The sequence below is a fragment of the Xiphophorus hellerii genome, chromosome 6, assembly GCF_003331165.1.
Source record: "Xiphophorus hellerii strain 12219 chromosome 6, Xiphophorus_hellerii-4.1, whole genome shotgun sequence".
Lineage (NCBI taxonomy): Eukaryota > Metazoa > Chordata > Actinopteri > Cyprinodontiformes > Poeciliidae > Xiphophorus > Xiphophorus hellerii.
In genome coordinates, this window is record NC_045677.1 from 14,242,705 (window position 1) to 14,260,337 (window position 17,633).

A 17,633-nucleotide genomic window follows, 5' to 3' on the forward strand; every position below is an offset into this window, starting at 1 on the left:
CTGCAGCGCTCTTTACAATACATCTCTACCAAATGTGTAGTTTTGCTCTTCTTTTACCTTAAAATACATTTCAATAGCACTCCTTTTTTCCTCAAAGGATAACTTTATTTGGGTCAAATGCAGCATTTCCGCCCCTACTAAATGTCTGCTTTTTCTCAACTGGCACATTTCTAATATCAAAACTCACTGGTGTTTTGCTGATTATCTACCAGAGTTTAATAAAGTTGTTGATTGGAACTTTCAGGCAAACATTGCATGGCTTATGGGATTTGCCGTTGAACCATAAGGGAAGTTGAGTCAGACAGGACACAGTAAAAACAGACATACCAGAACAATTAAAGGCAGTGCAGTAAATTCCCAGCGGCAAGTTAGACAAACTCCAGACAGGCTGAAATCCATTGAACAGAGAAGACAAGCTGAGAAAATACAACTTTGACAACATAGAATCTTCAGGAATAGTTTTTGTGCTCATATAGTGGATCTTCAAAGAATGCAAACCTTTAACAGTACAGATTTTAGTGGAAAATTATATTATGAATAAACATTGAGACATTTTTCTACCCATTAATATATGGTATACCCTGTTCAAATTTGGTTTGACAACTCTATTACTGGGGGAAAACGTAATAAAACTTAACTTGCAATACCCTGCTTACATACTGTGTTTAAGTATTCAAATATTAGAAATATTTTAAGTATTATGTTTTTTTTTTTAATTTAAATTCCTTGAGTCTTTTGGGGAATACATTTTCCATGGCAAATTAAAGACACATCAATAATTGGAAAAGCACATTGTGGGATTTGACATGGGGAACATGAGCAGTTACCCAGGGAACCATCAAAGAAGGATCCATCACCAAATGCCTATTTATCACGAGATTGTGCAATCAATGTAGATTGTATAGCATTTTTTGGAACGTGCAATCAGTGAGAATTTGCCACTCTTCTGTGAGGAGAAGGTGTAACTAACTACCCTATGTGCCGCTATGTCAGAACAGCTGATTCAAATTATTGCATGACTTCTTCTGCAGCCATTTAGTACTGCAGAAGCCTGTTAATCACCCAAAGATTCAATCCAGGTGTGTGGCAGAAGGGAAACATCTAAAACATGCAGGGCAGGGGGGCTTGAGGACTGGAATTGAGAAACACTGCATTAGAGGGATGTTTCATGACAGAACTGCAAATAATTGTTCCAGACCCACATCTGAGTGTTTCCTGATATTGGATTGCTTTTCTGGAGGCATGGCAGTTTGATGGTGTCAATCAAACTGAGCACTTGTGAGGTGCATTACATCTTTGTCTTTAGTAACAATGCTTTAGTGCTACATTAAGTGACATGTGAAATGGAAATCGCAAACAAGGGGTGTTTTGTTGAATTTTGAATTGGAATTGGAAAGCATGTAGCACCAATAGGTAAACATAATAGTCAAGTGTTCATGCACTGCCTATGGATGCTTTTTACAAAGCCTTCCTTTTAGTCTTGACCACAGTCTTAATCTAGTATTTGTCTTCTTACTTTCTGGACTCTTTCATGGTTCTCATATTAATAAAGCGGAAACAGATGCTTGTAAAAAACACAAGCAAGAAGTTAAGTTTAAAGAAACTTTATGACTTAGGTTTTTCTTCTCCCCTCCTTCATTCCCTTGATATTTTCTTTCATTCTCCAAAGAGACAAAGTTTGTCAAATTCAGGGGAAACAATGCTGTCGTTTTTAATCAAAATTTCTCAAGAGATTTCTATAAGCACAGTAACAGCACAAACAACGTTCACACAAACTAGGCAATATTCTGGCTCTACTGTTAACTTCATAAACACATTTCCCCTCCACCCAGGATGATTAAATAAGACGTGTAGGGATAGATTCCGGATATCCTCCCTAATTTGAGAATGAGCTCATGGTGCAGAGAAATATCATCCTGTGTCCAAACATCAGTCTCTAGAGCAATAATCCTGTCAGTCAAAACATCTGCAGAAAAAAAAAAATTGAAACATGAAGTGAGAGCACAAAAATGTGAGAGGACGGGAAAAGAATCGCCTAAGATGAACAGGAACTCTTTTAGACAAAAAAAGATTGTAATTAAGATAAAACGTACTGAATTTGATGAAACAATGAAGACAGTATGCAGCAACAAAGTGAGTTATTATGTCTGCTGCTTGCAAATGCATACAGGCATAGTTTGGAATTCATAAATATGCCCACATGACAAGTAAAACAAATGCTTGGAAATTCCCGCTTGTTCATTAATGGGATAGGTGCCCTTATGGAAGTTGTGTTATCTGGGCCACCTAAGATGATTGTGACAGCTTAAATTAAGAAAGAAAAATAATTTCCATCAAATATGCTTTTAGGCTACATATTCTTGTTTGACTGCCAATAAGACAAACTTCTCTGACATGCATAGCTTTCACAAGCACGGGTTTTTCCATTGTTTCTGAATGAGCATTCTGGTCAACGTCATGTAGGTTCAAACAACAATTTATGTTGGCATCTCACAAACACTCTGAAGTAATTTGTTCACTTTATTAGGTATACCTTGCTAGTAGTGGTTTGTCCCCTTTTTGTCTTCAGAACTGATTTAGTTCTTCATAGCGTAGTTTCCCCGAGGAGTCTCGAACATTATTCAGAGATTTTGGAAAACATTGACATCATAGCAAGTCATAAGTGCTGAAAATTCATGATGGAAATCCCCCCATTCCACTACATCCCAAAGTTGTGCGATTGGATTGAGATCTGGTGACTGTGAGGGCCAATGGATTATGGCAAGCTCACTGACATGCTCAAAATATCAGTTGCCAGCATTATCCTACTTGAAGAAGTCATAATGGGTGCACTGCGGTCATTAAGAGATGGACATGGTCAGCATTTAAATTGCCTATTAAACCATTAAAACTGGGTAAAAAGATACCAACATTGCCAGTCTGAATGGTTTGTTCAAGGTAGCATTACTTTCTTGAGACCAAGAGCTACTTTTAGCAGTCAGCTAAGAGTTACCACATGAGACATAAAAATTCTTATTTACTTGTTTTATATGTGAATATACAGTGATAGCAGACATGTCAAAGTAATAGAAAACCTATTGTAGTCCCTTTCTTAGTGGGACTTGTAACACTGGGAGTAGGTTGCTAGTTTCTCATAGTCAGGATAACAGTATGCCAGTTCCAGTAGATCTGAAATTTGGTTTGATGATTTTCATGTTAAAGAATGCAGACCATAAGGAAGACCAAAGAGCGCTGTAAAGTTAGAAGCATATCTTTTGAAGATTTTTCCTCCAACAACAGACTCCAAAGATGTCACCTTATACCACATTTTGGACTGGGTTTTATTTAAACTTCATGTGTACATGATTTTGACCTTTCATGGACAAGAGAAAATTTGCAGTAAAGTCAGATGAATTGTGTGTTGTACAAAAACAGCTATCGGTTTGACTAATTGTGTTAATGTTTGATGTACCGTGAACCTTGGATATATATCATTAAACCTTGCAGTGGTGGATAACAGTTCTTTAATGAATCCATCTATGCCACATGTGGTTTTCAGGTGTTTAGAGTACTGGAGATATAATCCTCCCTCTTACAGCTGTTTCAACAAGTACCATAAGTGGGTTAGAAGAGTGTATCTGCTACTTCTCTGTTTTATCATAAATAAGATCCTTCTCTTCTTACATCATGTCTGAGCCAGTCTGGACAATGATGATCATCCGTTTCACATTTTCAGAATAGTCAAAAACAGAAAATCAGAAAGGAGCAACAATAGAAACTAGGGTGTGATGGTGTTAAAAATAATGACGTCACTAGTTCTTCCTTTTCAAGGCCTTCTAAGGACAGTCTCTGCGCTGTCTGAGTGCCTTGGGAGGAATGTGAAGTAGCAAGTGGATCATGCTGCATGAAGTAATGGCAGTTTGATTTTGGCAAGTCCACTCCTCTTTTGTATCTGTGTTATTTCCAACCATAGAGCCAGTTAATTGAAAATAGTGACCTCTTTAAGACTTTATTCCATACTGATTTCATGTTAATTTTTCAGTTTGAACTCAGACAGATTACTAGACATTACATTGTGTTGTGTGCCTGTGTCTGCCTGTGTGTGCGTGTATTTCTATGCACTGTTTCTGATTTCATTTCTTGGCTGTGCAGCTGTAGACAACACCATCAACGTAATTAAAGTTGGTTGGCGTGGTGCCTGGCCTGAATCACCTGACATCAGATGCATTTAAGGGCATGCTAATCCATCCAATTGGCCAGTGTACGGGTTTAAAGAGTTCAACTGTGCTATGGGCATAACACTTGACTGCCATAGCCATATTTGCAGTATCAAACCCAGCTCGACATTGGATGTGCTGTGTCTGTGTTATTTTATCCTCTAGTTGTTCTACACCTTCTCAGAATCACTAAAATATTGTCTCCAAATCTTATTCATTGTTCAATTTCACACTTTAAACTCAGATCTGGGACCAAGATGGCATCCAATTTCAGCATTCTCTAGTTGAAATTGGCATTGTTTTATTTCTAACAACAAATAGTCACTCAAGCCATTGTTGTGCCACAAAAGGGCCTAGTTTGGTAATGAATAACTATAAATAATTGCTTATAGTTATTCCTCATAATCGTTCCTAATTATGAGGAACGAAATAGCCAAATGTCATATCCCTTCCGCTTGTGGATTTCTGTTTTTGTTGTTTTCTTGGTTATTTTTCTTATTTCTTTCAGTTTGGTCATTCTTGAGTTTTGGATTTGTTTTGCACTTTGCATCATCTTGTTCTAGTTTATTCCTTCTGTTAGTTTCTCTTGTAGGTTTATATTTAAACCTACAAGGTTATCTAGGTTCCAGGGTTCCCACTGGAAAAAAAAATCCATGACTTTTCCATGATTCTCCATGACCTTCAATATAATTTTCCATGACCCACGCACAACAGGTTCAGAAAGAAAAGTGTATGACTGAAAGACTAAAATCTATAGTGAACATGTAAAAGTTTAGTGCAGGCAGATAGCGAGGAACATAAATGACAAAAAATGTGAAAATGAAGCCCACACAAGCAGGTATGAATTGAAAAGTATCAATACATTGACTAAGGAATCATATGATGATAATGTCAATACATAAATAAAAACATTAACAGTAAGGCAAACACAAGATTGTCCATGTATTTACATACATACATGTACTGCTTCTACAAAAGTTCAGAACAGACAGGCACACACACCACAACACCACTAGTCTTCAGTTGAAGGCTTATTCGATGGCTTATTCAATGATTAAATAAATACATATTTTTAATAAAATTAAATAATAATAATAGCTACTGCAGTGAGCATAGAGCATTACAAAAACAAAGAACGGTTCTCAGTGAGACTCCAGTCATATCTTCCTAGTAAAGAATCGGCTCATTCGTGAACGTCACATCACTATATTGCACACTTTGGCCACAGCGTGTCGCACACGTGCGGCACGTCAGTTAACACTACCGCACAATAAGCGCAGTAAGTGACAGCTTTTATCTTTGCAAATGCAGCATATTTGTCACTGTACTGCTACCTTTGCTATAGCATCACTTGAGAGTGCACTCCAAGAAGTGTTCTCTGAAAATAAATTTTTTTAGAGAATAATCTAAAAAGTATATTTTGAAAAGTTCAATGGCGGTTTTGTATCCACTGTCTGATGTCATGATGCCAGCTTCAACAAGGACAGATTCTGTACCAACCAGGGTGGTGGTGCAGGGGTAGAGTCCAACTGATGTAAGGAGTCCTCAACGTGGCTGTCGCAGATTCGATTCCAAAGGGGAAGACCTTTGTTGCATGTCTTCCCCTCTTACTTATGAAGTTAAATCAACCTAATAAATTAAGTTGGATAAACTATTTTCTTTTTCCAGTATACAGGATCTTTGAAAAACTAAAATAACATGTTAAAATATATGTTTAAAATAATTTAAGTTCTATCTGGATTTTAAGTACAATGTGAGTAACAATGTAATTTTGAATATTTTTGTTTTTTTAGTTTGGAACAACTTCAAAGTTTGAGTTGACTTTCTATAGAATTTAGTCAGAGATTTGAATTATTCGTTAGACAAAAATAAATGATTTGAGTAAAAGTGACTTAAATTTGTAATGTTAAACACACTTAATGAATTAAGTTATAATTATAAAACTTTGTAAATTGAGTTGGATAAACTTAATGGATTGAGTTGGATGAACATAATAAATTAAGTTGGCCAGACAGGATTCGGAACTTGGCATAGAACTCAAATGTTTCAAGTAAAGTCAAAGTAAAAAGTTCATTTAAGTGTTCTAAGTTAGTTAGATTTGTAACTTTTAGTCAATTGAACACACAAAAGTAATTTGTTATGACTAAACCAAACAAATTAAGTAAAATTTACGTAAATAAGTCCATAAATGAACTACTAGCCAAAACACGTTTTAGGGTGTAGACCCCTTCAAGCCTCTGCCTGACACAATCATTTGTTCACTTACCCTGGAAGGCATCCAACTGACTAGACAGCATATTTCCCAGCTCATAGGTGTAGGACTCAATTTTTTGGAGGGTTTCTCTTTTCACAGCAGCCTGGTAGCATTCCTCCATCTTCTTGTTGCAGCAAGATGGACCTTGGTGCTTACATATCTGCAGATCAGCATCTGGGGAAAGCAGAAACAACAAATTCAACAATAATCAGTTTTTTTCTTTGTTGTTTTAATTAAAAACATGGATTATTTATATGGTGGGAGGGTAAGCAAACAAATACAGAAGTTCATTGAAATTTTGCAGTGGCTGTATTTAATAAAACATATTTCCGACTCTGCATATATCAGTTTATGATCATACACTGAAAGAAATATGTTACAGTGTATCTAAAGTTCCTGGCTATGTGCACAGACAAGTCATAACTCCTCTGAAAGACAGAAGCGGCACCATGTCATGATGAGAAAGTAGACCAAGTATTTCATCCATGTTTAACAGCTATAAATACTGTCTGAGCTAAATATATGATCTTGCCTCAATGTGATATGAAGGCACACATGGTTGTTTCATATACTGAGGTATGCACATGCACTTAATGATAGATTTAAAGGAGATACAAAATACATGGATACCCATTTTTTTCAAACTATACATGATCATAAATGGATATTTATTGATAATCACAATCACTTGATTTTAATAGGCTGCAAAAAAGCATTGTACAATAACAATATTACCCCAGTAATTAAACTTCAACCAATATGATTTAACAGAAAATTAACATCAGAGACTTGAGACTTTGTCCACCTTCACCTGTATCAAGCTGCCTTATGCCATTGCTGAAGTGAGAAAGTGACTTGGGAACACATAAATAAAACAAATGTATTATGAAGTAGTCTTACATCACTCAGATAACTCATTTTACATAGGGGAAAGGCTGGACAAGGATGGCTCTAGGCAGATGTTGTAATCAGAGCCTAAAGCATGGTGTTAGGCCAGACCACAAGACCAGCGCTTCACTGGTCAAATCCCTCCATGAAACACAATAGGGTTACATTCTGAATCTCTCTTTCACTCTCTTCTCCCTCTCTCCCATTTGCTGGGCATATCCTTGTGAGGCCTGGGTGTCTTTTAATTACCCAGAGAGACTGCATTTGTTTCCATCGCAGAGCCAGATGAATGAAGTCATGACTGGCTGTCCTCCGGCTGTTAGCTCATTATCTCTGTCTCTGTAGGGGTCTGCTTTTTTTATTTTGACACTTGTCTGTTGCCTAATGCTCTGCCTGCCAGATTTCTGCACTGTCATCATAAAAGCAATGAAGTTACCAGAACATATTTTTTATTTGTGAATATGTTAGAATAATTTATTTGCTACTGATATAACCAGTTTATTCTTGATTTTTTTTTTATCTATCTTATGACACCATCTTTATCATTTTGATTTATATCAGTTAATAAGCAGTCTGAAAAAGAGTATAAATTTTAACCAAAGAACATTTATTATAGTGATTGAATTGTAAGGTTCTGTAGTGTCTGTAGTAAGTACAAAAGCTTGATCATTATCTATTTTCTCCACTGTTTCCATCCCTTCTGTTCCTGATTTCACTCTCTCGGATTGATCCTAGCAGTTATTCTTTGTCCTATCCATGTAATTTCATTAAGTAAGTGATACACAAGCCAGGAGTTGTTTTAAGTAGAAATATTAAATAAAATGTCTATATTCATTAGAAAAATGACTCAGTTTCTTCCATAAAAACAGACAGTAACTTATTGGCTAGTTCTATCAGTACCTTTTTAACACCTACACTCACCAGACACATTATGAGATTTACATTAAAACCAGGTTGCTTTAAGAAAAGCTTTAATTCTTCTTAAGATGTAGTGTAATGAGATGCCAAGTTCTGATATTCATTTAATTGTTTTCAGGTGATTAATGCCTTTGGAGTATCTTGCCACAGTTCAATGATCTTGTCAAAAACTCAGCAGTAGAGAATGCACAACCACTGTACAATTCCTGTAATTCGCATTCCAATAATGATATGCTAAACAATGAAAGCATATGAATATGTGTTTTTATTGTTAGTGATGTTTCTCCATATGAATCAGCTTTGGAAGGATAAATACATATGTATACCACAAAATTAAAATTTTTGCACTTGTGTAGTATGATATGTGTTACGGAGCAGGTTGCAACGTAATCTGACTGTCAACATTCAAGATATGAGGTATGTTACATAGGGTAGCATTGTGCAGATCAAACAATATTTATGTGTTGTTTCAATTTTTCAAATGAGGTATGGATATTTCACTCTGATGTTCACTTATATTCGGGAGAGTAGTGCTTCCTAAGGCTACTGTTTATTTATATGCAGTGCTATTTTTCCAAGAACAAGAATAACTTTGTTAAAAAGTATGCAGTTAATTTGGTTTGCCTTCTGCTGGGAACTCTGTACCCTTTGAAAATGGAGGATATTTACACTGTAAAGATTTGCTGGGCTTACTACAGACCGGGTTGAATGAAAGCACATCTCAAAGCGGTCTTTGCCACATACCTGAAGTTTTGGACTACCTTGAAACAAAGTCATGTTTGGTTTTCCCAGAACCAGAGCTGGAACTGCATTTAGTGATTGGCATGGAGTCCAAAGCCACACCAGAGGCCAGAAGTTGGAAATACAGATCATAAAGATAGATGTAAGGTTAGTGGGCAAATAGACTCAGACCTGCTGAAGCAGCAGTTTACTGGAAGGGCATTAAGATACTATTACTTATAGTATCTGTTACGACCCATTTAACGACCCATATGTTGACTTGGAAATGCCCTAATACCCTCTGGTGTTCTTTGTATTGGTGGATGAACATTAATCTTTCTATGTAGACATTTCTATATGATTTAATAGCAAACATACACTTAGAGAAAAACCTATTCCTCTGAACAGCCAGGGGCATAGAAAATCAGCTGAGGCACAAAATTATGCACCATGTATATATGATGTACAGTACAGAACAAAAGTTTGGACACACATTTTAATTCAATGAGTTTCCTTTATTTTCATGACTATTGACATTGTAGATTCACACTGAAGGCATCAAAACTATGAATAACACATGTGGAAATATGCACTAAACAAAAAAGTGTAAAACAACTGAAAATACCCCTTATATTCTAGTTTCTTCAAAGTAGCAACCTTGTCAGGTTAATAAGTGGGATTTATTGCCTTATAAATAGTCATGAAAATAAAGAAAACCCATTTTAATTAGAAGGTGTGTCCAAACTTTTGGTCTGTACTGTATATACAATGACTATATGAAGAATATATTATGAATATATTATATGATGAATAAAAACACACTGATAGATTAGCTAAGATTAGTTAACTGACTTAGCTGCGTATTTGGTTGTGTTATGCACTTACATGCATTTCTCAAATCAATAATGTGGTCTATGTGATTTTAGAGGACAATGTAGTCTTGAATTTTGTCTTTAAAAAACATAAAATTATCCTTGAGAACATTTTTAAATAATCTCTAGATTTAAACTCTAAATGGCAGTTGAGAAATTGCGAGAGGGCAAGTTAAAGCGACTCAAAATTACTAGATAATCAAAGACGATGCCAAAGTTTGAGAGCTGTAAATGTTTAAGGATGTGAAAACACATTGGGACATACTGTTTTAGGAAACAGTTGATGAATTGTTTCCTAACAATTAGTTTTATTAATTACACAGGTAGAAAAAGTAAGTCTTTTGCCTCTATAAATGTTAGTCTCAGATGAAAAACACGGATTGTTGAATGTGAGAAGATAAGCAGGCAAATAAAATGCATTATTTTACTCATATCTCTGGAACAGATATTGATACATTATTCTTTTTTTCTTTATTATTTAGTTAACTTAAGTCTTGTCTCGTCAAAACAAGTTTATATATTTTATATATGAAAAATATCTTACAATTACCCTGTAAACATAACCGTTTAGGTTTTAGTTTAACTACAAAGATTGTAAGTAACTCAAATACCAATCAACATTTAAAGCAATAGCATCCAATTATAAAATCAATTTAACCACTTTCCATCCTCTTTCTATGGTAATTGTTGATAAAATAATTTTTTGCATTTTCATTTTGAAGATAAGAATGTCAAACAAAGACATAAGTGAAGTGCAAGAATGCAGTTAATTTGAAACTGGATCCTTCAAACGCTGGGTGACACACTCCTGCTACTTTGTAAGAAATCTGTTCACAGCACATAAAGTGCAGCACTGTATCCTAAGGCAAACATCACACTGTGAGGAAGGTTGAAGCCTGGCCTCTTCACATTTCAGGAGTTGCTTTTGTTGGCATACGATGTGAGGACTGAAGAAAAGTTTCGTCATTATGTACACATAATTCTTACACATGCCAAATCTCCCATTCTCAGAATCAGTTTCACCTCTTCGAGCTTTAAAGATATAATTCAAATTTAGAAAGCTTAATCGCTAGGTAGTTTTCCTTTTTCCCTTGATCACTGTAGTCTCCAATATGTACATGCACCTACAACAACACAGTTTAACAACAGAAATACGTCACAGATATATATATATATATATATATATATATATATATGATGAGACGGGACATAAGCTATATATAATATATAAATACACTGCTCAAAAAAATAAAGGGAACACTTAAACAGGTGTTTAACACTTAAAGTGTTCCCTTTATTTTTTTGAGCAGTATATATAGTTCCTAAATCTAATCAATGGTAGAATACATTTTTTCAGTGATGATTTTTTTTTTTTGCAAAGAGAGCCTGCATTATGAGGGCTTTTGTTATCCACTCCTATCTCAGTCTTTCAGCTGTAGAGGGCTACAGAGCTGTTCCTCCCTGATTCTGACTGCAAATTTGTGGGGAAGCATGACTGACATGCCTCTTTAATTTGATAAAGTTCTTCAATTATTATCACCACAGTCTTTAATGCAAAAGAGCATAGTGGGGAAACTAATGCCATTGTTCATTGAAAAGACAATGACAAGAGTTGGTTTTGAATTTTTCAAACTCTAAAGGCTGCAACTTATCTGTCAAGAAGGTGACAAGTAGGGTCAGAAAGGTTTTGTATAAAGTTCTGGAATGTTCATGCTGAAAGCTGAGCTACAAATTACAAAAATCTTAAACTAGGTATCTGTGCGGTCAAAGTTGTAGGATTTCATCCAGTGCCTTGCTAACTTTGTCATCCACTTTTCCTAATCAGTGAACTTGAAAGCGTCTCATAGGGTTTGAATGATGTTTCACTGGTAAGCCAATGCTATTCTTCAATGATTTCATGATATGTTCTTCATCTTCAGTTTCAGGAGGAGCTCGTAGACATGTCCTTCACAGATCGTAGCTGCAGGCTAAAGTTTGTCTATATAACTACAACACCGTGTAATGGAAATGATATACTCTGTTGCCAATAGTAACGCTACATAAAACAAACATATCAAGTGATTTAGATGCACCTCAAACTATGTTTCCCACTCCGCTATCTATTACTCTTCTTCCAGTTACAGCATGCAGACTCATGCTGGGTGACACTTGACCTGAAACCAACATGCAGGTTAAATAACTGCCGTAGTAATCTCAGTCTTTATCAAGTAGAGCGCTACTCCAAAATAAACCATAACTTTAAATACAACCACAATAAAAAATGACCTCAGGATTACCAGTTGTAATACATCATTATGCTCAATTTAATTAACTTTAAATCAAAATTGTAGTTTTAAAACTAAAAAAACTTTTCTTATTCATTTGAAGGACAAACATAATTAAAAATCTTGGGTCTCACATTTTTACGTATAGGTACAATGCTGATAAATCAGAGTTCCCACACAATCTCAGCAGTTGATCCAGAATCTGACTGTATAGCCAATGGATTTTCTAAAAAACAAACAAGAGTAAAAAATCTTAACAATATAGCTATATCAAGACTGAAGGAAAGTTACATGAGACTCACCAGTTGACTTCAGTTGAATATCACTGGCAGAGTGACAATATCTGATAAGCAAAGTTGTGCAACTGCCTTGGGCCTTAAATCGCCAGCCCCCTAACATGATAAAATGACAATGGGCATTATTTCATTCCAAATTAAAATTAAAATCTAAATATGACAAAAATGATTATCCAATCCACACTAATGAGAAAATTGCTTCATCTATCCTTGGAAAAAAATTGTCTATAGGATCTGAAATGTTGACTGTGGATGGAGAAAAAAAATGCCAGAATATCTTTAATGTTTAGAGACAGGAGTGTGGCTTACTATGACCTATTACTTGGGAACTGCATTGAAGAGTAGTTGTAATACAAAGAGTGAAAGTCAAACATAACAAGTTGTTCCAGTACCTATAAGAACACAGTGTTCAATTGGGAACATCTGCTTACAGAGTGATTTTTATGGCATGGTAGTGAAGAAAAATCATCAACACTAGAAGGGCAGGTAGCACCTTAATTTATACTTGGATATTGCCTCAAATTATTCCGCTGTAAATGTTGGATAGGTAAAATATTTAACTAAATATTTCATTTTATGTAAAATACCCCAATTAATAAATAGAAAGTGAAGAACAAGATCATAGACATCACACCGTAGCCCACTGTCTACAGAGGCAATAGAGGATGACGGTGTGTATGAATCAAATTTAAAGTTGTTGAGCAATGCATGAAACTGTCACCCCAAAAACTAATTTAAATATACTTTGTTGTCTTTCCATTGATTCAAAATGTCAGCATTTCTTATTTTAGCCATTGTTTACGTCTGGATAAAATGTGCCATAAGCTTTCTGACTGAAGATTTGTTTTAAAACAATGTATCCAATTTTGTACCACATGGAAGTGGTACAAACCAGATTTATTTTTCTGTTTTAGTAAGTGAAAAGATTGGAATTGCACTGTTCATAGTGCTAGTCAGATATGAAGCATATTAGGGGAAAAATCTGGTTTGGGTTGCAGTTGTGATAATGACGCTAACAAGTTTGTCATTTTACTAATACTATTACTGATCAACATATCAAAAGCTCAAGTGACAGTATACGTCAACTACAGTCCTACATTTTAGAAGAGTTGAAATAGAGGCAACATTAATGAGCAGGTGCACATATCAGTGTCCCAGAACACTTTTCATATTGCTTGGAAGTTGAAGTTGAAGTAGAAGACGAAGATGTCATCATACATCTGCTTCAGCAAACCCACTGACATCCTAACAAAGCAGGCAGAGCTGTGAGAATCATGATTTTTATTCAGTGCATTTAATGCAATTCAGATTTATTTGATTTGTCAGAAAATCTAGAATAATCAGGTGAAAACCTTAGTATTTACCTGGATCAGTGACTACCTGACAAACAGGCCACAATTTATTAGACTCAATGGACATATGTTTAACCAGGTGGTCAGCAGCATAGAAGCACCACAGAAGACTATACTCTCATCATTCCTTGTCCCTCTGTCCACATCAGGCTTCCAGTAAAATACATTCTTTTCATCTGCAGAGACACTAACATGACTCTGCAGTGCCTGAGTGTATCAGAGGTGTGCAAGAACCTGAGTTCACAGTACTGGTTGATTGCTTTGTGGCATAGTATAGAAAGTATCACCTGATCTTGAATGTGAACAAACCAACTGAGATGATTCTAGCTTTTAGGAAAACCAGGACTAAGTCAAATGCTGAATTAATTCCAGAAGAAGAAGAGGTGGTGAATAAATATAAATATAACAGTGACAGCAACAGTAAAACTGTGTATAAGACGGGATAGTGCAGACTGTACTTCTTGAGGACACTTAAACCCTTCAGTGTCTTTGGGAAGTTGTTGGATGGCATTTATACATGTGCTGTTGACAGTGCAATCTCTCCTGCCGTAATCTGCAAATTTATTACCATCAGAGTCAGTAACTTTTAAAATGCTCAAAAAACCAAATAAACAAGGTTTCCTAAGTTCTAGGGACTGTTCTAGAGCAATAGAGATGATCGTGCAAACAAGGATCCTTAATAAAATGATGAACATAAACATCCTTGAGCATCCTTTGCATGACACTGTCCTACAACAACAAAGTGACACCTTGGGACAACTTAGAATGAACTTGGGAGTATCACTCTGGGGATGGATGGATCCATTTTGCAAAATACTATGGCAGTGCAATATTCTTTATTATTTTCTAAGTAACAATCCACACTTGTAGTCTCTGCTTAGTACCAAATCAAGACATGATTCCTAGTAATCCTTTTTGAACATGTTCTATTTAGCCCATCATTAAAAGGATAAGCTTATAACAGCAACTCATCCCATAGATAAGGGATGAGTAGCTGGACGGATGAATATATGATGATTATATTTACTATTGATATGAACATGCAAAAAAAATTTAAAGAACATGTTGGATCTCAAACCAAAGAGGATACAGAGTGTTATAATATGTTTGGCTTACAGAGTGTTTGTCAACCAATGTTGCCATTGTTATGCCAAAGCCAAAACTTCCCTAAATGGAATTTTACTTAATAAAGACATTGAAAACCATTTGAAGCCTTACAAAGCTTCCTTTTGTTTGATTTGCTGAAAGAAGTTCCACGCCACAAAACCTTATACAAGGTTTTGGGTTTTATTGATGCAATAATAATCAAAACAAAAGGCTCTTAGGATAATGCTAGCAAAAGTGCAGAATGGGTATTAAATGTGATTTCTTTACAACCACAGTTGTAAAAAGAAAATTTCAACGATTGGCTTCTTAGCAATTTTTCAGTTTGCTGTGATGCAGACTGATCAGCTTCTTCATCTTTATTTTCATCATTTTGTTTCATTTGAATTGAAGTTTTGGAATACCTTTCCCCTTATGTGTAAGAAACAGAATAAACATGTGGATGTCAACTAAGCACCACCACAGGGAAACCTGTGTTCTAGCATTTGCAAGTTTGACTTACCCAAATGCATTAACCAAGTCATATATCCTATTTAATCAGTTATTATTGTGACCTCTTTGACAACACAGATTAGAACATTTATATAATCTGAATTCCAATAATCAAGCTATTACTTGAAATGGTTGTCTCAGCGCCAGGGGTAAGTGGCAAATTATTAAGGAGTAAAGTAGCTCTGGCTTCAGAAGTAACAATATCAATATGATTTCTAAGTTGATGAAATCATAAGTCATCAACTTATGATGACATATGACCATAAGTCATCATATATGACATATGTATGTCATATATATGTCATCATATATTATGCATTAACCAAGTCATATATATGGTGCCATATATATTTCATCATATATTATGCTAACATCATATCAGTCATCATATATTATGATGACATATCTTATATGATGACATGGATATGATGACATTTTGTTAAATGTTAAAAACAAAATGTTCAATTTAATAAGAAAAATAATTTTCACTGATTTGTCAGCATGCTCTGACCTAAGGAAATCACAATATGAGACAGTCCCAGTCATTTAAAACATCCAATATGTTTTAAATGACTGGGACTCCATATCTCCAATCCATATCTCTTGTCTTGGTGCCCCGGTCTCCACTTCATCTCTCCTAGCTCTCATGTGCACTTTTGACCCCTGCATATATATGATATTAAGAAAACAAAAACTTTTACTAAGGCTAACAGACACGTTTAATCTAACCTATGGGTGTTTGGCTATATTTCTTTAAATAAGTAAAAAAAAAAACATTAAAAAAAAAAACAGCATGTCATGCCACTTACTATATGATGCTTACATGTGCGCCCGCTGAAGCGTTCTTTTTCTCCACCACACTTACCTTTGTATGGTTTCTCCGGCACCAGGTGAAGCGGTCCGATGTATCGCTGCTGGAAAGCGGCTCTCACTTCATAACAGCTGTGCTTATCCGCCTCGATTGCATTCACTGCAAAAATTACCAACGCCAAAATCCTGACGGAGTCAAAAGAGTTGACGCGTGGGCATATTCCTCGGGACATTGCCGCATCTCACACCAGGTATCCTCGCAGATGACCAGCTGTAGTCTGACCGTAAGCTGTCTGACAGTGTTGAGAACGGAACTGCGAACGTGAAAAGCGATGGCTCGAGTGAACATCTGACAGATCTTCCTAACTGAGTCTTACATTATCGGTTGGGATGAGAGAAAGCGCCGCAAAGACAGGGGAGGTTTGGTGTCGTACAGAGGAGGAGTGGTGTCTTCTGAAGCCAGTCTGTCCCGCGTTTGGCACTTTGCAGTAGTTGACTGCATGTTGGCTGTGCCTGTTTCCAAAGTGCTGCGCACATTCCCCTCCCTGTTCTCTATATCTCGGCTGAACGTCAACACTAAATGTTTCTGTAGTAGATTTATGGAACTTTTCACTTCATGTATATTGGATATGACATTTGGAGGGTAAAAGTAAACCTCTACAATAAAGGAGAAAATGTTATGTGGTTATTGTAATGTCCGCAATATCACTAGCTACTTTCCCGGCACTCACTTTACCGACATCACCTTGCCATTTTTTCTCTGTTATGAGACAAATTGGTAAGTGTATCAAAGCAAGTACGCTAAACTTCATTACAAATTACTTTTCAAGGATTAAAATGAACAAGAAAAGAACTGCAACAAAAATCTTTAAGCATTCCAGTAATTTACCCTGATTATGTACGTTATTGTAACATTAATTCATCCTTAAGATGTAATTAAATCTGTGGAGTTGGAGTATTTTTTATACCTACTGTAAACTAATTATTTAAGATACAATGGCGCCACCTCATGGACAACAAGTATTATGACATAGCGTGAAACGCCTTTTTTGTTTGTGATTTTCGATGATTATGGCTTACATGAAAATTTAGTGTCTCATAAAATTATACTACGACGTGAGATTTAAAAAAATCTAAACAGAAATGTCAAACCTCTGAATATATGTACATTTCTTAAAACGTAGATGGGTTTCCTTTAGCATAAAATACTGAGTCAATGTGAGTTGGCAAGAGGTTTGTAAATGAGGTTAAACCTTTGTGACTTACTCTCATTGAGTAGGATATTAATTACTACTCAAGACTCTCATGTCCCTCCTGTTTTCTCTACATGAGAAAAAAAAATACTGGCGTTTTGAGTGTGTGACAACATGAGTTTTCAATATTTTACTTTCTCATAACATTTTAATGTTGTGAAACTTCAGTATTCATCACCTACAAGCCATAATAATCAAAATCACAAGGGGGAAA

The 17,633-nt window shown here is 35.6% G+C and overlaps 1 protein-coding gene across 2 annotated transcripts in view; it reads right to left on the reverse strand.

Moving 5' to 3' along the window:
* Nucleotides 1-16,710, reverse strand: part of gpc5c (glypican 5c) — a 96,666-nt gene extending 79,956 nt beyond the window's left edge. The window contains exons 1-2 of one of the 2 annotated variants that reach the window (XM_032566229.1): nt 16,222-16,710; nt 6,463-6,624 (exon numbers count right to left, since the gene is read on the reverse strand). In XM_032566229.1, the coding sequence (XP_032422120.1) occupies nt 6,463-6,624; nt 16,222-16,399 (340 nt within the window). In that variant the 5' untranslated portion in view covers nt 16,400-16,710. The remainder of the gene's footprint in view (nt 1-6,462; nt 6,625-16,221) is intronic. The other variant, XM_032566228.1, reaches the window with a different exon arrangement.
* Nucleotides 16,711-17,633: the final 923 nt, after the last annotated feature.